Source organism: Musa acuminata, chromosome BXJ1-5 (assembly GCF_036884655.1).
Source record: "Musa acuminata AAA Group cultivar baxijiao chromosome BXJ1-5, Cavendish_Baxijiao_AAA, whole genome shotgun sequence".
Classification (NCBI taxonomy): Eukaryota; Viridiplantae; Streptophyta; class Magnoliopsida; order Zingiberales; family Musaceae; genus Musa; species Musa acuminata.
Genome location: NC_088331.1, coordinates 16,872,683 through 16,900,621, shown reverse-complemented (window position 1 = coordinate 16,900,621; position 27,939 = coordinate 16,872,683). Strand labels below are relative to the sequence as shown.

The window sequence follows — 27,939 nt, the reverse complement described above, 5'->3', positions numbered from 1 at the left end:
ATTAGGAGTAGATCAAATATTATCACAACCCGAAGGCTTATATTAATGAAGTTATGGATGAAACTCAATATATATATATATATATATATATATTCTGACTTAATTACTAGTAGTGTAGAACTGATCGACTATACTTAATTTCTTGTAAGTCCAGATCTAATCACTGATTAGTTTTAAAACATAATCAAGATTGACTCATTGTGTGAGGCCTTGATGATATCTAATTAGTCCAAAATCTAATTAATACTCAGACCCTTGAGGTGATGAGCAACACTCGTTGCTGACTCGACATGTATCTCATGGTTGAATCTGGTGGTCCATTAATGTGCATTAAGGTGGAAGTGTTCTTACCTTTCAGAATTCATGTTTATAGTGGTGCCATAGCAATTAACAAATGCTCTAGTTAGGCTAATCTCGGTATCTTTTCAATAAGAGTACTAATTGCCAATTAATAAGTAGTGCCTGTCCTCTCTCTCTCTCTCTCTCTCTCTCTCGTGGTAAGACCAAATGGTGCAAATGCATCTAGTCCACAGATCATTCTTATCTGTAGGCATCACAAAGTGAAAGGCGCATACATCTGCCAACCACATCCAAGAGATTTCACATTTAAGGTCAATTTCATTTGCATATCGTTACATCAATAGTTTTCCATCACCTCACAATAAAGAAAATTCATGTGTTCCACAGGCTGTTGTTTCATACAAATATAGCCCTATGAATAGCAGAAAAATATAAGTGGCAAAGATCAAATATAAAACATCTGTTTTTTTTTTTTTTTTGCCCTTCTATTACCCAAGGCCCAATAGGTAGAACACTTAATGCATTTGATTACATATTTCTCCATAACCCAACATCATAGATACCTAAAGCTAATTTTATTGTGTTGAAAGTAAACCAGCCAACTGAATAAAATACAATGCATGTTATTTGTTCCTTTTCTGTTTCTTTTCCATCAATGGTATCAATAGCCAAAACCCTTTAATCTACTTCCACAGCTTAACGGACTTGTCGTGGCTTGCTGATGCCACCAATCCTGTGGCTGGTGACTGTGCCAAAGCTGCAATCAAACCCTCATGTGCCTGGATTGTCTTGGTTTGATTCTCTACCATGTTCCACAGTTCCAAAGACTGCAGCAGTTCACATATCAGTGAAACATAAAGAAAGAGAAAGCACAAGTAAAATATGGAAAATGATTGCCAAATCCTATTACATAAAGATAATTTGATCACACTGCTAGGTGTGGAGAACAAGAGTATGGGTAAGTGACAAATACAAAGCAATTTCCTAACAGAAAGAGTAGGTTCGTGTATTAACAATGGGGAAGATTGTCCAAAGAATCTCCAGAAGGAAAGTGCCAAGATTAACAAAGATTATTACCACAAGATCGTGTGGTGATCATCTTGTATGGGAACAAGTGTATGGGAAGTAACAAATACAAAGCAATTTCCTAACTAACAGAAAGAACAGGATCGTGTATTAGAAAAATGGGAGAGACTGTCCAAAAATCTCCAGAAGCAAAGTGCCAAGATTAACAAAGATGATTACCACAAGATCGAGCACATAAAGATAACTCGTGTCTAAGAGTGCCGAGGACAACCATATTTGTCAACATAAGTTTGACCAGAAGTACCTGATATCCCCCGATAACCAAGAGGTTGGCATAGCTTGGATGAAACACACAAGAATGGAACTTGTTCCTGTTGGAGCTTAGCTCATGAATGCACTCGCCTGTTGTCAATGACCACACCTTCACACAATCCTGACTAACAGATGCCAGGAGTTCTCCAGTACTGTCCCAACAAACAGATTGCACCTCTTTTGTATGAACCTGTAAATATTAGTGATGACAAATACTATGAAAACTTAGATCGGTATTCTTGCATCTGGCGTTCAAAAAAAGAAAGAAAAGGCAAAATGCCATTGGGTACTGGTAGAGCACCTGCCATGTGTGTTTCTTTCTATCTGTCTCAACATCAAAAATTGACACTACATTTTCTGCAGCTGCTGCAACAAGCTGTCCGATATTGGGCTGAAACCTAACTTGTACAGTACCACCCTGGAGTGCAGAATACTATTTAATAAAAATATAAAACCTTAAAAGAAAGTTTAATATAGCAAAGGAACCATGATTCTTAACCTTTGAAACACGTGAACATGAAAATTGGCTGACATTCCACAATCGAATTTCACCATTGCCATCACAGGAGCACATTAGATCAGTCTTCATTGGATGAAAATCCAGGGATGTCACTTGTGAGTTGTGCCCAGAAAAAGTGTGCAGGGAATAACTTGGCTACAAGGAAAAAAATAAATAAATAAATAACTTGGCTATATGGTACCCAACGTAACACCGAGAGCACCTTGCTATGAGATTGTTGAATAACAAGAAACATTGCCTTCAATTTTAGCTTATTTTTATCTTCAATAGGCAAAATTACATGCATGATGCTATGAATTTCTACCATTATGCAGACATTAAAACAACGAGAAACTCCAAGAAGTTATATGAGGATCAAATGAAAAAGAGGTAAAACAGGAGCAAGACAAGCCTACACACTGAGACATGACAAGAATTACATGCCCTGTCATGCCAATAATCTGCATGCCCACCTTGCCAACAGCACTAAAACAACAAAAGAAGTGAAAATGCAAAGGAAAATCAAATGAGTCTCAAGATCAGAGGAAGAAGTACCTCAAGTATGCCATGGAAGAGAGCATCAGACAGGTGAGGTCATCAGAATCAGGCATTGAAACAATTTGAAGACAAACTGACATCAAATGGAAACCTAAAGCAGAAAATCCACTTTTTAAGTGGCAAACTAGACAGATCCATCCTAATTTGGCCCATGCCACATCAGAATGCATAACTTAAGTCTTTAAAAGGCTCTTACATTATCGGGCCAAAGAAACATTGTCTACATGCTAAAATACCAAGGTAAATGACACCAAATAGGGGCCAGCACACACCACAAGGTTAGTCTTTGTCAACTATTTCTCTAACCCCTGATAAAGAAGGATGAAGATAAACAGTAAAACAAAATACCATTTTCCTTGAAGAGTTCAAACTAAGACACGATGTTCAACTTGAAGTGAGAATCACCAATTGGTTTGGAACAACTTACTCAAGGCTTAGTAGATTCTCAGTGAGAACAAAATAAGCCATCTATATCCTTGCTCAGAAAATTTACCTTATCATTTCTTAAAAGACCTAACATCTTAAATAGATGGAGGCACTGCCATGCATGAAACCTATAAGTAAGAGCATCATCTCATCTCCCAGTATTGCTCTATTGTTGCCCACTGTAATCTTTATAGAAGATTATGACGTTCAAATCAAGGGCAAAAATGATTAAATTGCATATCAGTTATTTATTATCTAAAATGGGGCCTATTATAAAGCTAGATTCATTTGGTCCCTTCATTTTTATTGTTGGACTAGCTTCTAGCATCTCCTTTGGTGATTGGAGATAAGCTATAAATTACAGAAAGGAACAACTAGAAACAAGTTTTGGCTAGAGGCATCCAAAATTGGCTAATTAACTGAAGGCTAATAAGGAGCAACAGGCAGTGGCCAGCTGACCTCACAGTAGGAGAAAACAAATATGCTACCAATGGTGCATACTACTGCTTGTGCACACTTGGCCATCTAGAGAGAGAGAGAGAGAGAGAGAGAGTAATGTCATAAATAGAGTAGCTCAGAAAATTAATCCTACCACCTCCATCAAGGTAGGTCCTGAGGGATACAGGAGAAAGAAATGAGAACAAAAGCTCTGAAATATGGATAGGTCATATTGCTTATCATATATGTAATGGGCATGGCTCAATATAATGTTTCTTGGATATGTTTTCAAATGCAAAGTATCTTATCACTTAATTTAATTTCTTTAAATGAACTAGTGATGATAAATGAGATGGAGAAATGAATATATGACTAGATACATTTTTTAATTATTTGTATAAAACATCATACAATGATTAATATAATGATTTTAGTACACTTATTAGTTCTTAATATCATCAGAATATTCTTGAAACTCTATACTTTTAGAAGCAAGGAATTCAATTTTGGGTACCACACCCATATCAATTTGTGGCTAGATAGATATGGTTTCGGTCCATACTAGCCAGTGATTTAAAAAGCGCTAGGTGCCAAAAGGCGTTAAGGTCCTAAAACTCCCGAGGCACCAGGCGCTTGCTCGAGCGAAGCGAGGCGCTAAAATATAAAAATATATAATATAATTAATAAATATAATTATTTAAAATTTTAAATAAAAATATAATATTAAATTAAGAATAATATATTATTAATCTATTAATAGTATTGAAAATTAATAATTTTAAATAAACCTAACAATATTAACAGTATACAGAAGGAGAAGAAGGAAGAGTGTAAGAGGGTGCTGACTGAGAAAAGAGGAAGCGACAGCGGCAGCGAGAGTGTAAGGAGGCAGCGGCAGTGAGAGTGGAAGGAGGCAATGGCAGTGGGAGCGAGAGTGTAAGGAGGCAGCAGCAACGGGAGAGTAAGGAAGCAGCGGCAGCGGGAGCGAGAGTGTAAGGAGGCAACGGTAGTGGGAGTGTAAGGAGGCAGCAGCAGCGGGAGCAGGAGCGGCGAGCGACGACAGCGGCAGCGGCTAGTAGCGATAGCGGTAACAACGAGCAGTGGGCAGCGGGAGCAAGAGCGGCGAGCGGCGACAGCAGCAGCGGTTGTGAGCAGCGATAGCGGTTGCAAGCAACGACAACGGCGAGCAACGGGAGCGGGAGTGGCAGCGGCAACGAGCAGGGTTAGGGTTGGGCAGCGATAGCTAATATCAATTTTAGTTGGTTCGATTGAACCAACTAACCACCGGAGACCGAACCAGACCTAAAATCTTGGTTCGATCACCTGGTTTAACCCAGGCGCTCGCCCGAAGCGCCCAGCGCTTGGGCTCGGGCGAGCGCCCAGACGGCACCTCTTTGAAGCGCGCCCCTTGGAAGTGAAGCGAGGCGCTCGGGCCTCGCCTCGCCCGAGCGCCTAGGCGAGTGCTCGAGCGCCTTTTTAAATCACTGATACTAGCATACTAACAAATGGTATGTTGGCATATATCATGGTACTAAAAAGAGGAGGAAAAGACAAAAGTGGGGCAGAAGAAACAAAGAGGATGAGTACTAGGAGGCTAGGCCTAGCAACTAGACTTGATCCCGATTCGGTTGTAGTGAAGAATGGAACCAGAACCAGTCAACAATTCCACGATTCGTAACCGAACTTGAACTGATAGTTTCAGTTTGAATCGAACCGGAACCAATAGTTCCGATTCGATTCTGAACGGTGTGAAAAAAAAAAGAAACAATCACATGACCGTTGTAAGAGTCAACAATCAACTTGACCATTGCAATGATGATTAGAACACCATTTTTTGCTTCTTCCAACAACTTAATAAACCACTAATTGAAAGGAAATTTTGGAGAATTTGAAAATAAAAAATATAAATTTTAAAATTTTAAAAGATCATTTTGTTCCTTCCAACAACTAAATAACAACTAGTTGGAAGGGTATTTTGGAAAATAATCTGTAATAATACATGTAAGCCCTCCTTTTTATTATTCTCCACACCAAATCAATAGCAATCTCTCTATACTCTAGTGCTCTCTAATTGCAATAGCAATATCTCTAGTGCTCTCTAATTGAAATGTCAATCTCTCTACTGCAATCTATTGCCATAGTAATCTCCAATTGCAATAGCAATCTTTATGGTGTACTCTAATTGCAATATGGAAATCAATGCCTCCAACTTCAACAAGTATGCATATGGAGGAGAATTTTGATTGTCCAACCATTTGTGCCAACTCAAGAAAGTCAACATTTTAATTTAGAGAAAGAAGAAAATACAGTAACAAAATCAATCAAGTCAAATTTACAACTTTGTTTGAAGAATAAGGTGGATATAGGACATTTAGAAAGCATATTGGCAAAATATATCATACTCAAACTGAACTTGAGAAAGCCCAAAGTTTTACGAAATATTTTTCGATCTTTTGATTGATGGATGCATTTCTATTTGTACTAATATTTGTTGGAGTAATCATTGGCAAATGATTACTCCAACAAATATTAGAGTTTTTATGTCATTGGATTGATAGTGATTGGATTGATTACTCCAACAAATAATTATGTCATTGGATTGATAGTGATTGGACCATACAAAAAAGAATAATTATCATAAGAGTTTTTATGAAATATATTGTTGATAATATTTATAAAATGATAGAAATCATTTTAAAAGAGTATAATTTGATTTGAGGTTCGTCGTACCATGGCATATCACTCGATGGGCGGTACATATTGGTTTGATAAGGGACTGGTATGGGCAATACATCGATAAGCCCTCATGTACTGTGTGTTAACATGTTCGGTATAGCTCGGTACGGACTATACCGATAGTTGGTCGATATAACGGTATGGATCGATAAGGCGAACCATGATTTGATTTTTATTTTTTTTATTTTTTGATAATGTATCTTCAAATACTACCTATATACAGAGTTACACAAGTTTACCAACCAGCTTTTAATGGTATATTTTTCCATATTAGATGTAGATGCCATGTTTCAAAATTTGCGTACAAGAATGGTTAAAATTTCTTGATATTTTTTAGTTCCACTAAGCGAGCAATTTCATTTTTATGGACTCATCCACAAATAATGAATAAAATTTTACAAATTAAATGATAAAAAATCCAAAAGTTTTGAATATAAAGAATTATTATGTACTTTTGTTCCAAATAATATAAGGTAAATCAATTTATGCCACCATCATTGAATGTTTATTAAAAAAATTTAGATGCTTTAAAAGTTTTTAATGATGCTACATATACTTTAGCTTGTATTAATTATCCTATATCTTATTTACTTTTAATTAAATATATTAATGTTATTGGTGCATTAGAAGATTATGAAAATGATAAAGCTGAAGTTGACTATTAGGGTAATAAAAACTAAGTGATTTAGTTATTTTGAAAATATTCTACTTATTTACTTTATTATGTAAATAGATTATTCTATATATTTATTTTGAAACTATGTTTGTATGATTATTTGAGTACTTATTATGATTGTTTATATTTAGATATTCATATTAGTGAAAATTTGAGGAAAGTTAGAAAAATGATCATTGATTTATTACCATTTATAGTAGACAGATTAACTCCAATTTTCTGAATATATGGATCAAGTTGGTGAATAATTATGATTGTAAAGATAAAAGAAACCTAGGGGATCGACAGGCTCGAACTCCTATCTTAATATTTATCCATATACTTCTTTTCAATTTGTTATAGATTTTCCAATTCTTCAATGGTAGGCATGCCATTCAACAATCATTTTAATTTTATCAATTATTATAAAACAAAATTAAGCAACTTCGATGTCAATAGTAACTGTAGAACAAGCTTCTAGTCCAGGGGAGGTATATTTGATGAGACCCATTTGAGTATAGCCTCTTGAATCAATTGAGGCCTAAGCATGTCTTTGATGATTGAACAAAAGCAAAGAAATGAAGATTTACTTGATTTATCAACCCAAGAAACAATAAGAATATCTGACAGCAATTGAGGTAAGAGGTTATTTAATTTATATCATTCTGTGTATAAGATTATGTAAAATTTGATAGAAATTAAAAAGTTATAAAAAATAAAAAAATAAAAAAGTCAGTTCCTACAGTTCTGAATGGGAACCAAAATCGCCTGGAATTGATCCGGTTCTAGCTTCATGTTTCGATAGATTCGGAATCATTGTTCCGAAACTGATATTTCTGAAACCAAAGTCGGTTCTACTAGCAACAATGACCGAGCAGGCAATAGTTGGAAGTCGAGTCCATGTGTAAAGCCCTAATTAGACTGCCCAAAAGGGGATAGTTCATACACGCCTGGACTACTAATACCGACGAGTACAAAATTACAATCCTTGATTAAAAATAATTCCTTTTAGTATGAGTAAGCTAGGAATACTAATTACTAACATTATTAAGAAAACATATACTAATCAAGGATGATCAAGCCAAGTTTGAGTCGAACTCCAATTCGGCTCAACCGATGTTCGAGTAGAACTCCCAATCAATTCCAAACAATCCAACCAAACCAATCAAAAGCTCGAAACCAAGCTCAAGGGCCAGTTTCAAATCAGCTCAAGTTTTAATCAAGTTTAGCTCAACCGGAGTTCAAGTCAACCTCCACTTCAGCTCAACCAAAACTTGGACTCGAATTCCGATCCAACCTCAATCCTGCTGAACTCAACTCGAGCTCAGTCTCAAGCTTCAAAGTTTGATGCGGCTAGACCAATTGCAAATCCCACCAGCTCAAACCAGCAACAAGACCAGAACAGGAGAGGAGCTAGCGGCCAATTGAAGGCATAAAAATGGGGCATCGACCCTAGGAGAGTCATAAACTCCTTAGGACTCTCCCCTGTGCCCCAACCTATAAATCAAGGGGGTGTGCAACCTTTAACTCTTAAGAAACCAGCTGACCCTAGCCTCTGAACCAAGAGAAAAAGAGAAGAGAGAAGAGGAGAGTTTGGTAGCTTCATCTTCCTCAAGCAACAACTCAGTTCAACCCTTCTTCCACCAAGCCTGTTGTAGTCTCCTTGCAGCAGAGAAAAGGTTCAAAGCCAGCAGGCCCTAGCAGCAACCTGTAACACGAGTAGTCAGCAATAACTTGCAACTAGAAGAGTCACAACTGTTACTTCTGAAAGTCGAGAACAGCCAGCTACGACTTCGTCTTCCTCGTCAACAGCAACACCAACTGCAATAGCTGCTGATCCCAACCATAGGAGTAGGTACTTGTGGCCTAAAAGAAAGGAGAAGAGAAAGGGAGAAGGTGGTAGCAAGCTATAGCACCTTCGATCAGCACTTGTCGTGCGAGAACTTCGAGCATTATCGCACACGAAGACCTTACATTACAAAACACGTAACTCGCCCGCGAAGACATCAATCCACTTTGAGGAACATTCAGTGTTGTTGAGTCCTTTCCCCATATGAATCAAGTAGTATTAGACAGGGGTTTAAATAGGCGGTCGAGCACTTGCCTAGGCACTCAGGTGAGGCAAGGCAAGGCCCGAGCGCCTCACAGATTCGCTAGGTGACGCACTTCAGTGAAGCACCACCTGAGCGCTCGCCTAAACCCAGGCACTGAGTGCCTCAGGCGAGCGCCCGATTGAAACCATGCAACCCTAGCGCCTACAGTTCGGTTGAACAGTAGCTAGTTGGTTCAATTGAACCAAGCTACATCAAGTTACTTTACTTGCAAAACCCACCCCCTGCCTCCCCACGCAACCTCGAGCAACCCCAGTGTCGCCTCTGCCTCCGCCGCGTCTTTGTTGTTGCCTCCACCACCGACACACATAATCGACACTTCCTCTGTCGCTACCTCTATAGCTTTTGTACGTAATTCTCTCTACTGCCACTACTTCCGTGTGAGCTCCTTCCACCGTCGAGGGAGAGGACCGCAGCTTCCTCCACCGCCGACGGAGACATCTGAAGCTTCCTCTGCCCATGCCATCATCATCCACAGCTTCCGCTGCCGCTGCTACCACCGTCGTCTGAAGCATTCTCCATCGCTACTGTTGCTGGCCGTAGCTTCCTCCACCGCTACTATCGTCCGAAGCTTCCTCCATCACTGCTGGTATTGTTGCCGTCTACAACTTCCTCCGTCGTCGCTGTTGTCATTCGTAGCTTCCTCCACTGCCGCTGCCATCATCCAAAAGTTCCTCCGTCACCGTCGCCCTCTCCTTCCCCACTTTACATCGTCGATGACTCTTTTCTCCCCACTAATCACTATTAACAGTAGATTAAATACTATTAACCAAGGTTCGTAATACCGTACCGTACCGGTATTTCGATCTGGGCTCGGTACTGGTACGGTACGGTATACCGAGCGGTACACCCAGGTGTACCGAGCGGTACACCTGGGTGTATCGAGTACTGTAGCAATGTAGCAGTGCTACAGTACCTCGGAACAGTAACAGTCGGTCCATGTACCGAAAACCTGTCGGACCGGTACGTACCGCCCGTACCGGGCGGTATGGCTCGGTACGGCAGACCCTGCTATTAACAATAGATTGTTAACTACTGTTATCATATAATAATTTAGATTTTAGCATTGTTAATCTCTATTTATCAATTATATTATATTTTTATATTTTAATATTTCAGAGCCCCTCGCTTCGCTTAAGCGAAAGCCTAATGCCTCGAGCATTTTGGAACCTTGGCATCTATCGCTTTTTAAATCACTAGTACTAGAGTAACGATCCTCACCTATGGATGGTTACCATAAAAGGATATAAAGACTTTGATGAAGAATTAAAGAAGTTAGAGTTTTTACCCTGCTCATCGATGAAATGAGACAACGATGCAATGACAACAAGCAATTCAATAGCATATGCGGACCTTGCTGCCCAAGTTGCTATGCTCTCACAAAAGATGGAAGATGTGTTGGGTTGGATCCGATCTCAAGTCAACCCAATAGCGAAAGACGACGGAAATAAGTGTCGCAGTGAAGGAGAAAGGGTCATCTTCATCGAACATCCAAACTGGTTAATTGAAAACACACTACAATAAGTAAGTGATGATGATGTTAATGTTGCAAAACCGGTGGCAACAGAAAGGCTTAGACCCTTCTGAGTTAAGGCCCAAATCAACATCCCCTCCTACGACAACTCTATCAACATTGAGGTATTGGATGTGGCTTGATTAACTTGACATCTATTTTACTCTCTATGGGTATAGCGATAAGGACAAAGTCACGTTTGCACGATTCAAATTTATCGGTTATGCTCTAGCATGGTGGAAGGCATACCTCCGATCTTATGGCAAAGAATAGGTGACATGGGAACAATTTAAAAGGCTCCTACGTTAAGAATTCGACTTGACGAGATATGTAGAAGACTAGTGTTGTCGATGGTATGGCTTACAGTAATGATAAGACCAATCGTTTTGGACTACATGGAATTCTGACAAGCGATGGTGCTTGGTATTTCTCTTGATGACTACTCGACGATTACTGTTGGTTTTCATGATCAGATAGCACTAAATTGAGCCTCTTCAAGGTGTATGACATCTTGAGTGCTAGCGGGACAATTATGGTGATCGAGAGTAAGAATACATTCCATAGCGTTAAGACTACAGAGAAGGACAAAGAGGCCTACTCGAAGGCCAAGGAAAATTATGGAAACAGTAAGAATTCCTCTTCCTCAAAGAAAAGTGGTATTTTCTACGATCACTGTAAAATTGCTAGTCAAACAGGGAGAAGTGCTAAAAGGTTCACCCGGATCTCTTCCCAAAAAGGTGAAAAAAGAATAACCAAAGTTGAAGGATAGTGGTTGTGACCGTTGGCAATGATTCCACTAAACTTGCACCGGTTGATCGTACGGATCCAAGTCTATTGTTGATGACAAAGATGAAGGTTATAAACTCGAGTCCATCCCCCGATCCAAAAGTTCGAGAAGAACTGTTCACATTAAAAATTCAGGTGAAGCAAGAGGTTGGTGTTATCCTCAATAACGGTTGCTAGAAGAACTGCCAATGCAAGATCCGCTTCGCAATCACCAATCAATAAATCAATGAGGTGACATGCAAAGTGGTGTTGCTTGACATATGTCAAGTCATCATTGGGAGCCCCTACCTATGGCATCGATATGTTATTTATTTTTGTTGAGCCCAACAATATCAATTCCAAAAGGATAGAAACAAATTTCTCATCACACGAGATCCGATTAGTTTGACAATAGATTAAAATCTGCTAACTAAGCAAAACGAATGGTGAAGCTTGCTGGAAGCTTGTGGCTTTAACTACTGCATGCAGGAAATCTCAGTCTTCCTATATGACAAAGAAGGAGAAACAAAGAGGGGTAACAACAAGCTTGTAGCCTCAAAAAGTCCAAAAGCAAGACCCTCAAGTTGATGATGTGATCGACGACGAGGAGAACCCTATCAAGACGGTGCAAAAGAGGTCATGGTCGGGCACGATGATGGTAATAACAATGACGAGCCAAAGCAAAATCTCTGATTGCCTGCACCCGCAGATGGAGAGAGGCAAAACCTCTGTTCCCAATTCAACAAAAGCTGAATCACCTAAATGGGGGAGCCATGAGAAGGGATGATCAATCTGAGTTTGAGTCAAACTCCAATTCAGTTCAACCGAAGTTCGAGTTGAACTCCAAATTGATCTTAATCCAACCGAACCAACTGAAGCTAGAATCCGAGCTCAAGGATCAAATTCAAGTCAGCCTAAGTCTCACTCAAGTTCCACTCAACCTGAGATCAAGTCAAACTCTAATTCAGCTCAACTGGACTTTGACTCAAACTCTGATTCAATCTCAATCTTACTAAACTCAACTTGAGCTCAATCTCAAACTTCAAGTTAGATGCAACCAAGCCAATTGCAGATTCAACCGGTTCAAACCAGCAACAAGATCCAATTCTGACTCAGATTAGGAGAGGAGCTGGCAGCCAATTGAAGGCAGAAACAAGGGGCGCCAACCTTATGAGAGTCCTAAACTCCTTCGGACTCTCCCCCATGCGCCAACCTACAAAACAGGTGGGTGTGCCTGCAACCTTCAACTCTTCAGAAACCAGATGACCAGTTCAAACCAGCAACAATATCCAATTCAGACTTGGATTAAGAGAGGAGCTGGCGGCCAAATGAAGGCAGAAACAAGAAGCACCGACCCTATGAGAATCCTAAACTCCTTAGGACTCTCCCGCATGCCTGAACCTATAAAACAAGGGGGTGTGCAACCTTCAACTCTTCAGAAACCAGACAACCATAGCCTCTAAGCCGAGAGAAAGAGCAAAGACGAGGAGAGTTTGACATCTTCATCTTCCTCAAGCAGCATCTCAGTTCATCCCTTCTTCCTCCAAGCCTACTGCAGCCTCCTTAAAACAGGGAAAAGATTAAAAGCCAATGGACCCTCATAGCACCAACCTGCAACAAGAGTAGTTGGCAGCAACTTGCAACATGCAACAAGAGGACGTCCTTACGATCGACAAGGAGAGAAAGGGGGAGAGGGCAACAGCAAGCTGGAGCCCCTTCAATCAGCGCCTATCGCGAGATTAATCCAAGCATTATCGCTCATGAAATCCTTACATTACAAAAGGCACAACTCCTCTGTGAAGACATAAATCCACTGAAAGGAAGGTTCGGCGTCATCAAGTCCATTCCCCATGTGTATCATAGACTATCTAATATTATAAACATATATCAAGACATATTATTAAATGACCTAAATCACAAGGCTTAGATGCAAAGTCTAAAGGTGCTAATGCAAGTAGTCCTCCCCCTTCAGTAGAGGCTATATCTCAAATATGAATCTTTGTCATTCATATTGCAAAAGAGAATCATGGTGTCGAGGCTCACCCTTTCAATATTAAGCTTCACCATATAATATTTGATATTAACTATTGTTATCATCCTATATGTGCAGTATCACATTAGTTTTTAAAGATTTGACATATCAATATAACCAAATTGTATCATACCATTATCATGTATAAATGTGTCACAAGAGGATTGAAAATAGAAGGCAAAGTTAAATTACTACTAATTAGTTATATTTAAGATAAAATTTTATTTTAAAAATTAATCTTTATAACATAAGAGATAGAAATAATATATTTTAACAACTCCACATGTAGTTGCCTGAAATTTGACAATTGGAGGTTGATTCTACACATTTAAGATAAGTTTGACATCGTTATCCATATTTGCAATGAAAACTTTGTAACTGAATCAAGCAACAAAAACAGTAGGGATACAACTAAATTGTTATACAGCCACATATCTATGATGTCATCTGACTACCTCAAATAAGGCTATGCAACCACAATTGATATTTTATACGTGATATGCACAAGGATCAAAATGTGATCATATATGTGAATTGTATTTCCTCTTTATAAGTATTGATAGCATGGTATGCAGTACCGAATGGTACCGCCCGGTATGGGCGGTACGTACCGGTCCGATGGTATACCGGTATGTGGACTGCCCGGTACCGCTACAGTACTACAGTATTATATTGTAACAGTGCTACACTGCTACAGTAATAAAAAAAATATATAAAATTGTTCGGTACACCAGGGTGTACCACTCGGTATGCACTGGTGTACCGCTCGGTACACCGGTACCGTATCGTACCCAGCCAACCTCAAAACACCGGTACGGTACGGTATTATATACCTTGATTGATAGTATCATATATATGATTACATTATCATGTGACATTCATCAATTAGACCTATATCTAACCTACATTTTATAAATTAAACCTCCATTTATTCTAAGAAAAAAAGAAAGATCTTGACCTGCAGGTAGGTTGGTCAAATCAGGCCGAGTATATGTTCCCTTGATACTATGGATCAATCTGATCCAAAACAGAGTAAATTTTTGCTAAAAGGCAATGTCAAACATGCTTTGACCCACCAATCCACCAATATAAACCCTTTCACCTGACCAAACCCTACCCACTAGCTATATGGGTTAATTAAAAGTCGAGAAAACCTAGGTCAGATCTATGTCCCCTTTTCTACTGCCTCTCAAACCTGACCTGACCTAACCCATAATAAACACACAAGGCACAACCACACAGTAAAATGGAAAAAAAACAAGGCAAAGTTAAGAAAGAACCAATCCTTACTTGCGCAGAATCCCAGAGTTTCACAAGTCTGTCAAAAGATGATGTCGCTAGCTGAGTTGAATTTGGCCTAAAACGAACATCAGTAATGATAAGACTATGCTCTTCTTGAGTACTCTCTGTTTGCCGGGTTTCCATATTCCAGAGAACAGCCTACACCATGACATATAAGCTGTTAGAAGGTCCAGTTTCACTAGCATGATATTACAGATTAACATGAGATGCACTGAAGAAACTTTAGTATGAGTTGATAATCATAAAATCAAATGGCATAATACTTAAAAGCAAGGGTTGAAATTTCATATTGTACCGAAGTTTCGAGATTCGCTCGGTTGGTACGGTATGGTACTATACTATATACCGAGCGGTATATCATACGTACCGAGCGGTATATTCGATATACCGCTAGGTATATATATATATATATAAACCATTTTCGCCGAGGCGACGACGCCTCTCTTCTCTCCGCGATGCCGAGGATTCTTCTCCTCGCGTAGATGAGAAGTCGCCGACAGACAAGGGAGAGCGGCGCCGATCTCTAGGTTCTCCTCTTCTTCTCCCTTTTCTTTCTTCCCTCTTCTTTCTTCTCCCTCAGTCACCACCCGATTTAAAACGATAATGGGTGAAAACAGCCCCAATCGATGATACCGCCCGATAGCGGACGGTCCATGTACCGGTTTGCCGGCCGGGTGATATTATTCGAAATTAAAAACCTTGCTTAAAAGCACAAATAGAAATTAACAATATTCAGCATCCAACTGATAAAGCCTGTTCTATTAACTATTGAATGATTATATTATTTTTATATACCAATGATTAAATTATATGCAGCTAGTGTAAGAGTCATGGTATACATTCCTGCTGCTGTTTTTCTTTTTCAGTGGCTACTCATGGTCCAGAATATGGACAAGGAACATGTACCTCAAAATACACTCATCGTATTTTGACTCCTATCTACAGTTCATGAGCAACAGGCAGCAGTGCCAAAAGCTAACTAATGTTTCAGATTTTCAATTGCCGCTTAAGGGAAAATCATTTTTGTCCAGTCCAACATTTATTATAAGCTAATGATTATTTTCAAGTCTGTTGATTAGCAATCCCAATTTGTGCAGTAACCGTTGTCAGAGCAACAATGTTATCTTAATGCATGGCAATACCTTCTTCTCATGTCCAGCACTGGCCAAGAATTTTCCATCAGAAGAAAAGTGGCAGCAGACAACCTTGCTGTTACTAGTACGAATACAGTTAACCTCCTTAAATGTAAAACCTGGATAAAGAACTTTGGAATATTCAGGATCATCTTATAAAAATTATCAAGCAAACATCAGTGCCATATTTACCTTTAAAAGACCCTGGATTTTGGTCAGCAGGACTTCCTTTTAGTGCAGCAAATATGTCTCTTGGATCTCCATCATCTTGTGATAAGAACGATTCAACATTATCTTCCAAAGAAGCAACATCCCCAAAATGTTCCAGATCATCCTAACAAAATTCTTTGTTAAACTGGAACGAATTCCTGAAATTCCTCCAAGAAACTTCAAAGATTGAAAAGAAAACAGAAAGTAAACAAAATTGATACCATCTGATTTGAAGATGAAGCAAGTCCTGGCCCATCTGCACCGTACATCATTAAACTTTTTGGCATACTGCTAATATGGTTCAAATTACCAGCAATCCCCACCCCATCACCAGCTGTATGAGTAAAAGGGATCGATGAAGGAGAGTTGGGAGAAGGACCCATAGTATTTCCAGTGCCAGTACTGTTGGCAGCTCCAGATGAAGAAGGTTGCTTTCTTTTCCTATTGTTCTGGATATTGCATTTAAGAACTGTCAGAAGTGTACCCCCCTTATTTTATTCTAAAAGAAGGAACGAAGACAAGCAGATGCATGGAGGTCAGTCGATGACTGACATTGAAGAAGGCACAAAATGATGGATTTGCAGCAAGAGGGCCCATGAGAAGAGATGAACTATAATAGGGGAAAGTAAATGAGAAGAAGTGTGAAAGAGAGGCAGAAGACTCGTCAGTATTACCTGCTCTAACTGTTGTTGCTGCTGTAGCTGTTCCTGTGGCTGCTGAGTCGAGGACTGCTGCATCTGTGCAACTTTCATCTAAATTCATAAATAACCAGAGAAGCATGGGAGCAAAAATCTCAGTCAGAATTATTCACATAAGCTGTGAGAAACCAACCGTTGATACCTAAAAGTTCTGAAGAAATCATGAATAGTTGAATACTAGTAATAAATATAATGCACAACAAGAAGCAAATCAGAACATATGTCCTTTATGTCATAAAAACTGAAGCAAAATCTAATGCCCCATGCACTTATCACTTAAGGCTCTCAAATACAACAATCATCCATAGTGGTGCAATTTTCAGAAAGGAAGATTTGCTTCTAGGTGTCTGTCTCCATGACCATAAGAGAATTCTAAAAGGACACATTATGTAGGATGGTCACTATTATATAATTGATTTTCTTGAAAGAGTATAAGTGCGGTTTCAAGAGACAATAACATGGTGAAAATTCTTGTCGTGACTTAAATCAATCCACCATCTTACTTATGTGATCAGATTTTAAATTGAAATGTTTCACTAAATTTTCTCTGTAAATAACAGATATACTAGAAAATGTACATGACTGCATGAGTTAGTTTCACATTATGGACCACCAAGAAAATATTCAAGTTTGACACCATAAAGATCACCAATTTAATGTTTTAGGTGACTATAATGGACATATGGACATCAATGCATGTGTTTAGACTCCAATGTAAGGCTAAAAATGAATGCTAAGAGAAAATAGAATTTGATGGTATGAAAATATCTTGGAAGTTGATAATTAATAGAAAAGAAACATTCATGGTGGTTTTAGACTTTAGTTTGATCATAGATAGGTTTAGGTTGATTGCGTCAAATGTTTGTCATGTATTTTCAACAGGATGAAATTTCTTTCTTCTTTTAAGTTGCTACTTTAGGAAATCTTTTATAGTATTATTGTTTTTATTTTGAGTCCTATTTTAGGTGCAGGCCAAATTAGAAGGGTTGAAAAAGAAAAGAAAGCCATTAAGAATCACTTTGGAAGTGTCTTTCTCTGTGTGTAGACTTTTGGTAATTGGGATTTATAAGAAAACTATTAAAAGTATCTCATCAGTATATGAATATTATAAGCCTCTATGAAGGCTAATCCTTGATGTAATAGAATTTATTGCATTAAACTTCACAAAGAAATTAATGATAGTTCTTGGTTTATACTTTAATTTCCATAACTTGATATCAAAAAGTTCTATTATCTACCTTCGAAGCTCTAGAATTGTGATGTATCCTTAATTGCCTAAAATCTCAACAAACCATTTCATGCTATCTGTCCAACAACGGTAGGAAAAGAAACATAAGATGAAAATGTAATATTGCTATCTCATTCACCAACCTGCCAAATTTAATTTGACAAATGCATACTTGAATTTTTTTCATATATATGAGACTTCACCAACAAATCTGTATAATGTGAGGCATATGTAAAATTCCTGAGGTGCTTTACCATGTGTTAACATTTGTATCCACAGATATGTGGATAACATCTTCTTGACTTCCAACCCAATCTCCATCCCCCAACCCCAGCCCAAGCCCAAAAGATAAACTTTCTATCATTCTTTTCCCTTTCTCTTCTGCATACATAAAGATTGGACTCTGATGACTAGTGGATTAGTAGGTGGGAGTCTCTAAAATGAAATGAATGTAATTGTGACATCAATCATATTGCTAGTGAGCTTTGGGCAAGCCCACAAGCTTATTTTCCATGATTTTCCTACCTAGTGGACAAGTCTGTTGCCTATTTGCTCTTTCCTCTAAATTTCTTCTTCCTGCTGAAATACAGTATTCTATGATCCAATACTACAATCTCAACGTATGGACCTCTTACAATCCTAGGTAGGAAAGCGAGTTTGACAATGAGACTAATAAATTGTTACAAGTACTATTACATAGAGTGCAATGAAAAACTTAAAATAATCTTAATACTTTTACAATTCAGAAAATCTAACCTTCATTAGGTATTCAGCTTGATCGTGTCTGATCTTCGGCGAATCTGACTGAATTGGTGAACCTATAGATCCATCAGTTCCAGTGGGCTGGCCCTCTTTGCCATTTAAACTACCCTTGGGCAATGCTCTAAATCTTCGAGGATCCATATCTTCAATGGTGGAAGAGCCACCAAGATTGCCTTGAGCATGTGCCTGTGATAAGAATTGTTGTTGCTGCTGTGGTGACATCAGCTGAAATTGAGCTGGTGTAGATATAAAAGGCTTCTGCACTTGTGGACCTAAATTAGGCCGAAGTTGGTCAAGACCCTGTGCAGTATGTCATTGAAATTAGTCAATGGAAACAGACAACCAAATAAGAGCAATTTCCTGTGATATATCACTCACAGTTAAAGGCCAACCCTTGAGTGGAAGACCACTAACACCTTGGTTCAGTCCTGTAAAGACAAGCAATCATGGGCTTTATTAGAATAAAAGATTCGTGATTTTTGGAACCACTTTTTGCCGATCATATCTGGGATGAAAATAGATGCTACTGCCAAAACCAGGATAACACCCAAGACACATAGGTTTGGGCATCAGTGACAGTGACCATCAGTTTGTTCAATATTTTTAGAAACAATAATCAATATGTTTGGAAGGGTAAAAAGCAAAATTCCAATTGGAAGCATATCGACCTTTTTTTTCGGAGAGGACACTACAGAAAAAAGTAAAAACTTCACTTTGCTACAATCATGAACCTTAATGCAAAATATCCAGGAAGTATATACTGTTTACTGTGATAGTCAGAGCATCATTCACCTCTCCAAGAATTCAACATACCATTCTAGATCCAAGCATATTGATGTGAGATATCACTGGATTCGTGATGTGCTTGAGATGAAAGAATTACAGTTGGAAAAAGTGCATACTAATGAGAATGGATCAGATATGTTGACAAAGTCTTTGCCTAAGGAGAAGCTTGAAGCATGTAGGCGAAGAGCAGGCTTGGTACAACCCACCATATGAGCTGGAGGGAGAGAATTGTTGGATCCAGCCCATATGTGGGCTTGGACAAATTTGGGCCATAAGCCCAAATCAAAGAATTCAAGAGAGAAAGGGCAAAATTGGTGTGATGGAAGTGTGTGCGCGTACAGTGAAAGCGTGCAGCGTGCGGCATGCAGAGGAAAGAGGAGAGAGAAATAGAGAGAGAAAGATTAGGTTTCTGAGTTTTCTACTTGACGATCGGTAGCTAAACGTTATCAGTTTCGGCCCAAATTTTATGTGGAGAATCCTTGCAGCAAACTCTACAATCCTAACGGTGTTGATCTGCAGTTTACCCTCTCTAAGGTACTTTCCTGCGATATCCACTTTGTGAGACCTAGAATTCTCTTTTGAGGAGATCCATCCTATATGATAAAGATATGCTATTCTTTAGCTAAGATCTATGATCTTGATGTTATTCTGATCCACTAGTTATTCTAGAGAAGACCTACCGTAAACCTGTTATCATTATTATTGATAGTGGAAGTTTGAGGTGGACTATTGTCCCGTGATTTTTCCCACATTGGGTTTTCCACGTTAAAAAGATTTGGTCTCACTATGTGATTGATTTTTGCTCTATTGTTTATGCTGTGCTGGTTGATATTTTCATTTAGATATCAAGTTGGTATTTTGATGAGGAACCTATTTTAATACACAAAGAGGGAAAGAATCAGTATAATCCTATGGACTTGTGTAGCATTATGTGAAAAAGAAAGAATATATATATATATATATATATATATATATATATATATATTCTTTCTTTTTCACATAATGCTACACAAGTCCATAGGATTATAGCTAGTAAATAAATAAAAAGATATTTATAATACCATTGTCATTACCCTCATCCTCAGAGAACTAGCCTGAACCTCTATAAACATGTCTCTAGAATAAGCAAGAATATGTACAATAGTACAAAACATCATCATCATCAGTGTTATCAACATCATCTTCATTGAATTTGATATTCAGGACTGCCTATGCTTAAGTTTGTGGAGGAACAAATAGTGTTCAGTTACTCATTCAGTCACTGAATCTCATAAAAGTTAAAAAAAAAAAGAACTGGGAAAAAACTGTGTTTACTGTTATGCCCGATTCAGCTCATACTGGCTGGTACTTTTACTGGTTCAAGCCCGAACCACCCCTATTTCAGGTGGTCCAGTCTGACCTGTAAAAAAACCATATAACCCGTGTCTAGGGCTCGCGTTCACAAGCCCTTACCATACATTTGTAAGCTGCCTACCGCTGCCCATTTCTGCTGTCAAGTTTGGGTACGCTTCCTGCTCCTCTTCTTCTCTTCTTCTCTTCTTCTCCTCTTCCTCTTCTTCCTCCTCTTCCTCCACTCCACTGCTTCCTCTTCTTCCTTCCTCCTCCTCCATCGCCTCCTCTTCCTTTCTCTTCCTCCACACAAATACATGTCATAATCATACTTGTCTCAGGAGCCACCTCCAACATATGTGGTTCAGGATGATCAGACAATCACCATCACCACATTAATACACCAATGATATTTGGTTTATTAGTATACATGTTAGGAGAGCAATATCAGGATTAGGTCCAACAAATATACTATATCAAAATACAACTATATAGGATCGATGACCTCGATCCACGGACTGTGGAGTCTCGCTGTTCGATTTGGTGGTAGAGCCAAATATATCGATTGATCAATTCATTTATTACTTGATTCATTTGAATCTTAAATTTTTGACACGTAATATAACAATTTAAATCATATCTTTGTTGATAATTCAATATCAATGGAAGAACAGTTCAGAACATGTGGCAAAGCTACTCCTCAATATCCAGAAAAGATAAATCTACTATCCCTTACTTGTTTGGATATTGTTTAATGAAATTATACTAAATTTGCATTTAGTTCCAATTAAAAACCTTAATTTATGTTTTTTTTAATTTTCAGGTATTTTTGAGCTTTTCTAGGATTTAATTAGGATTATCAGCATGCTCCAGTGCACCAACACAGTAAGTCGATACGGAGCAATACGTGCTGTGCCATCGGTCGATCGGCACGATTGGTCAACACAAAAGTCAATCCTTGCCTTGATATGTATATTTTTGCATTTTAAAGTAAAGAATGTGATTATAAGATAAGATCAAAATATATGAAAATTATGTCCAACATAGAATCAAAAACTAAGGATAACAATCTCTCGATTTTCAAATATTAAAACAAAGGAGTTGCTACAAGACAAAGATGTGGCACAAATCAGTCCTTGTCAACAACTTCTAGCATAGCCAAAGTATATCCAATCCTCTCTGAAGCATAGAAACAAATAACCATAGCCAAAGTATATCTAATCCTCTCTGAAGCATAGATACAAATATTGGTTATTGATATGATAGAACACTAATACACTTGTCTTGAAATTCTTGCAAAAACTATATATGATATAGAACATATATAACCAATAAAAGTTATTCTCATGGAACTCCATTTCGCTTGGATTGGTATGTAAGAATTTACAAAAATACTAGACATGATATGTCATAGATACAATCAATAAAAGATATCCTCATAGAACTCCATTTTGGCAAGAGTTGTATGTATTGGGCATTACGTACCGGTCCAAGCGTGAACCTATACATAGGGGCGGTCTGATCCGATATAATTACAAAAAATTAAAAGGTTGAAATTAGGGCTCGCAATCACGAGCCATCTTCCCTACAAACCCTCTTGTCATCCACCTTCATGAAACCTCCGTTCTCACTACCATAGGCTGCTTCCTACCTCCCTAATTCTTGCTTTCGTTTGCTGACCTTGTTGTCCTTTTGTGATCTTAAGTATTCTTCCTCTTCCTTTATCACTTCCTCTTTTTCCTTTCTCTTCCTCTTCACTCCTATTCTTTCTCTACTGCCTCCTCTTCTTCCTTCCTCTTCCTCTTCCTCTTTCTCCTTTGTCTCCTCTTCTTCCTTTCTCCATTACCTCCTCTTCCTTAAAATATTGGATGGTTTCAAAAACTATGTACAAAAAAATTAATGCATCTAAGATATGAATTTTGAGATAGGGGTGTAGAATTACTAAAAATAGAATAAGAAAATGTGTTCATCCATGAACAACTAGATGTAAAATGACAAAAGAAGAATCATTTAAGATAGTATGAACATATTCACATAGACTTATAGATGTTATGATTAGATGATATGAATCAAGTAGGACAATAGATTTTATGTAATCAAGAAGATGTTGAGAGATACATAGAAACATCTTAATAGAAATAATAAAAATGTATTCAAATGCTCTTGATTTAACAACTTACATAAAATAACAACTTAGTGCTACAGCTCTTTACATATCTTAATGACGGTAAAAGATACATGAAAACCTTTTCATCATAAAAAAAATTAACTTTTAGAATCATTACACTTCAAAAATATAGAGAAAAAAACAATAACTTCAAAATTTTATGTGCCCCAAAGAACTATATATCAAGGATCCCTAAATATCCTATATGTAGATCATCAAAGTATTCAACAAGGAGTCGAGAAGTATCCAAGTATCACAGCATATATATACATAAATATGATTTGAGTATGGAAAATAATTCAAAGTGTTTTTCATAGCCAATCCTCATAGGTGCTTCATAAAGGTTTAACTTTTAGTTAATCTAATCAAGTTTTAATGTAATTCAGGTAGAAGCTAAGTCCTATATAGTCCAGGGTTAGGTTATTTCTAATTTTCTGTTATTCTAATTTGTAGTTTTAAAATGTCCAGATTTGCCTGCACCTATTCTAGTGTAGGCAGATGTCTATGTTGGTTAAGTCATAAATATTAATTAAGTTAATCTAGCCAAAATCATACTCTTCAAGAGAAGCATGTTTGGCTAGCTACATAATGGATAGTAATTATATGTATGCTTAGACAATTTTTTTCTTTTTCAGGTGTTCTAATTAAATGACTCAATACTGAAATAAAAGAATTTCATCGCAACTCTTGCTAGATTGAGATTACCTTTTATTACTATAAAATAGAAGAAAAATATTTTTTACTGGGCTACAGGCCCTTATTTGCTTTGCTGCCTATCTCTCTCTTCTTTTTTTTTTTTCTCAGCTTATGCCTGTCTTTCCTTCTGTTTTCTTCCTATTGAAGTTCTGATCCCTTATTCTCTTCTTATTCTCCTTTTTACTCAAAGCCATAGACTGAAGGACTTTATTTTCTCTTTCCTTGGGTAAAATTTATTATTGCAACAATGAGTTTTTGTTAATGCAAGAACTTTTCAACTTTGCCCTAATCTAATTTTGAAATTAAACAGAAGCATTAGCTATAAGAAGTCCTGGTGTTTACTTACCAGCAACACCTAATCCAGACCGTGATGGTACAATGCCCTGCCCATATACTGAGGATGGGTCCATGGGCAAAGATCTTTGAGGCACACCCAAATTACCTTCTGTCTTAATGTCCTATCACAGCGGTAACACAATAAAATAAAAGAGACTCTCAAGACTATAATAAGCAAGATATCTAAATAAACAAGAAATATCAAATGAGTCCACTTAGTTACAGTTGTTTGTTGATTTCGAGCTTGCATTTGCTGCAATGTTGCAGAAATACTCCCTGAGTTACCATGGACTAACTGCCTGCAAAAGTGGAAAAGCAAATGAACAAAACAACTTAAAACAACATTAAGCAGGTGCAGTGTCAGTGCTTAACAAAAAAAACACAAATTTTACCCTGGGTTACTGGTTGTTGACTTAAGAAGGGCCATCCCACTCGGATCAAGAAGCTGTGAGGATGTTTCAGAATCCATTGAGTGTGGATTCTTCAAACGTTCTTCATACATCTTAGCAGCCAAGACACTAGCAGTCGAAGGCCCCAAAATACCATCAGGATTTACAGCACTTGCAGGAGACAAATTACGATTATTTCGCTGCAACTGAGCTTGTCGCTGTTGTATCAGTTGTAGCTGTTGCATCTGTAACTGTTGTTGATGTTCCCTTGCTTTTATTTGTTGAACCTATAAGACAAGAAAAGTTCTAGTAGGAATGATTGCTTATAAAGGAGGGAGATATAAAAGATAAATATGAGAAAAAAGATTCTGTAAAATTTCACCTCTATATATGCTGCTGCAACTTCAGAATGCTTTTCATTTGTTCTTGCAATGAAGATATCCCAAAAGACAGACCACCATTCAAACAGAAATCCTCTAGGAGCATCAATCGCTGTCAAATGAAGCCAAACTTTTATACAACTATAATGAAAACTTTGCTTTAACATGTCTCAAAGCACATAATAAGTTCTAGTTAAGGGTGGACTAGCGCAAAAGGCTCCACGAATGCAAACCCAGGGAAGATTTATGCACATAGCCTTACCCTTACGAACAAAGAGCTCATTCCTATGCTTTGATGTTTTAAACGTGGTTTGCATTACCGATCCATACCAATGTCCCGATAAGCTGTGGGTAAGGAGTACGGTACGTACTGAGTCATACCAAGCCATTCCGAGTGTATCGACACACGGTACAGTGGGGTGTACCAATGTACCACCCATTCCAATCCCTTGTCAGACCAGTACGTACTGCCCGTATTGAGCGATACACCTCGGTATGGCGAACCTTGGTTTTAAACAATGATAACCTAGGTTGCAAAGGAGCAACCTTGGTGTCAAGGGCAACACAGTTCTCAAAATAATAACAATTTTTTATAAGTTGACACTATTCTAATAAAGTCAAAAACAAATTTATTTCTCACAAGATTAAATCATTGGTAGCTAGTTTCCATGAGTTGATCTTATTTCATCAAAATTAAAGAAAACTCACTTCCAAAATGATTTTAGACAGAAAAAGAAGCCAAGTCATCTATAAACATGCAAAGAGCAGATGACATTAGATGAAATTATTTTAGTAATTGGACACAGAGAAAGAGAGTTTTGCAAATATAATAAACACAGAGATAAATACATTGACAAGCATATTGACTAATTTAAACATCATAGTCACATAGGTTCTCTTCAAAAGAAAGATAAATATAAGAAAAATAATAAGAAGTGGCAATAAAAGAGAAAAAAAAAAGGAGATTGTCTCTGTCATTTACAATCCATACCCCATTTACTTGAGTTTTGTAGCTCTGACGAAGCAAATTAATGGTGCACTTCAACTACTATTTCCAAGCTATCAGTGTCAAGTGATTGTAAGTCTCGTTATTTCCCCCGTTGTGTAAAGAAGCATATGAATAAAGAATTTGACAAGGGGACATCTAAATTCTTTCTAACCCATTTTAGGCTTCCTGTTCTTGATTAGACGTCATTGAATTGTTATCACAGTAATGCAAAACTAACTCCAGTTAAAATGACAAAAGAGGTTAAAATGTTTATCCAGAATGAAATCAGCAAATATAAGAAATAAGATGTATCAGACAGAGAATGAAAAAATGGCACTAATAAATATTAAATTTATTACCTACTGGATCAGCAGAAACCTTTCCTTCAGCCATGAAAGCTTTAGCGGTGGTTTGCAGATTCCTCTTCAGCAAATAATCGTATATATAGACATCGAGCCTACAAAAGAACGAGAAGAAATCCAAACAAAAGCCGCAGTTAGACCAGAACACGACGACTCCACAAAAACTAAGAATGTACATCGTTATTGCAATGTACGCACATCTTATCAGCTTCCCAACTGCTCTGAGCCATATTCCGCTCGAATCTGCCACAACAAGAACGCTGCTCCACTACTCTAACAGAACTGATCCCTTGACCAAATCAAATCAACAAAGAAAACCCTAACACCAGCAAGAGACAATAAACAATCAGATCTCGGCCCACATTATGGATCTAGACCTCGAACATAAACCACACACCCAATTACCGAATCCATAAGCCACGATCTCCTCCACCTACAGAGAAAAAACAAGATAACAAACCCAAAATCCGATTATTCACCACGGACACAGCTCAGAACCTACTTCGAACCAACCCAATTCTGGGTGGCTGTTTTCCGTGATTCGAGCTCTCCGCGATCGGAGGAGATGGTCAGGAGCTGAGAATTGGAAGTCGATGATGGACACGGCTCGATCTTTTGACGGAGAGAGCAACGCTCTCACCGCCTCGCATGAATGGGGCTCGTTCCACCGCTTCGCCGCGGTTCCGAACGAAAGGTTGGGGAACTGAAGTCTCGGAACTTTGCCTCGTACCCGGGCCAACCGGCTCGAACACATCTAGTTAGTTGTCTAAAGCACGAAATACTTTAACAACCAATAGAAATAAGACACGTAAAAACATGCAGTTCTTTGTGAGCACGTCTTTTCTATTGGCTGTTCAGTGGCAGTCACCGAGCCGCGTCGGCGTGGCGTCCCACACATGGTATCCCTTATCTTTGACCACGCTTTGGGGACTGGGAGGGGAGGAAAGACCGAATCTGGTGGGCTGCGGTTGAGATTTCTGTACAGGGACGCGTGTAAGGCTAAGATGAGACTAACCTCACCCTTCCTCGACGCAACTTCAGTACGAACATGACGCAGCTGTCGATCGAGACCGTTGTTTGGACGTGTACAGTTTGGACGATACCGATTCAGTTATGTTTATCGCAGCGGTGGCTTTTGTGGTGCTCCGCAGGAAAAGTTCGAAGGTCATAATTTTTTTCATGGATTTTTGCTTTTATCAGAAAAATTGATAATTAAACTGTTACCTACTATAAAGTTCATTAATAAAATTATTTTTTATCCATATTGGTCATAATATTATTAAATATAAATACATTTATTTTTATTTTACGAAGACATTTTAGTCTTTTCTAAAAGGAATCAGATAGTTAGCTCACTATTTATAGCTTCTTTTACTATTAATAATCTCTTTTTAAATATTATTTTATTAATTATAATTCTAATATTATTAATATTATTTATTTTATTAATTATAATCCTAATCTCTTATTAGTTGTCATTATCATCAACCGTCGTTGTCATCATCGGTATTATTCGTCACCACCATCGATGGACGTCATACTCCGAAAAAAAAAAAAAAAAAAAAAAAAAAAAAAAAAAAAAAAAAAAAAAAAAAAAAAAAAAAAAAGGAAGCGGAGAAGGGGGAGAAAGAAAAGGAGGAGAAGAATAGGTATATTTATAAAATGATAATTTAAAAATATTAAAAATTTATATAATAAAAATTATAAATAGTAAAGTAAGGGTTATAAATAATAATCTCCTTTAAATTTATTATCCCATCCTTCTTTCTAATTATCCTCTTTCTCACGTTTGTTGTCCAACT

General features: G+C 37.8%; 1 protein-coding gene across 1 annotated transcript; it reads right to left on the bottom strand.

Annotated features, from left to right (window-relative positions):
- Positions 1-576: 576 nt before the first annotated feature.
- On the bottom strand, positions 577-26,852 carry LOC135673872 (transcriptional corepressor LEUNIG_HOMOLOG-like). Its single transcript, XM_065183268.1, has 18 exons — positions 26,543-26,852; positions 26,336-26,456; positions 26,135-26,232; positions 24,790-24,899; positions 24,411-24,694; positions 24,242-24,317; positions 24,029-24,140; positions 19,083-19,132; positions 18,699-19,004; positions 16,691-16,768; positions 16,238-16,465; positions 15,999-16,140; positions 15,816-15,925; positions 14,662-14,811; positions 2,138-2,293; positions 1,940-2,056; positions 1,631-1,828; positions 577-1,127 (listed from the first exon to the last, which is right to left on the bottom strand). Exons 2-18 carry the CDS (start codon positions 26,365-26,367, stop codon positions 984-986), a joined length of 2,391 nt encoding a protein of 796 aa, XP_065039340.1. The 5' UTR covers positions 26,368-26,456; positions 26,543-26,852; the 3' UTR covers positions 577-983.
- Positions 26,853-27,939: the final 1,087 nt, after the last annotated feature.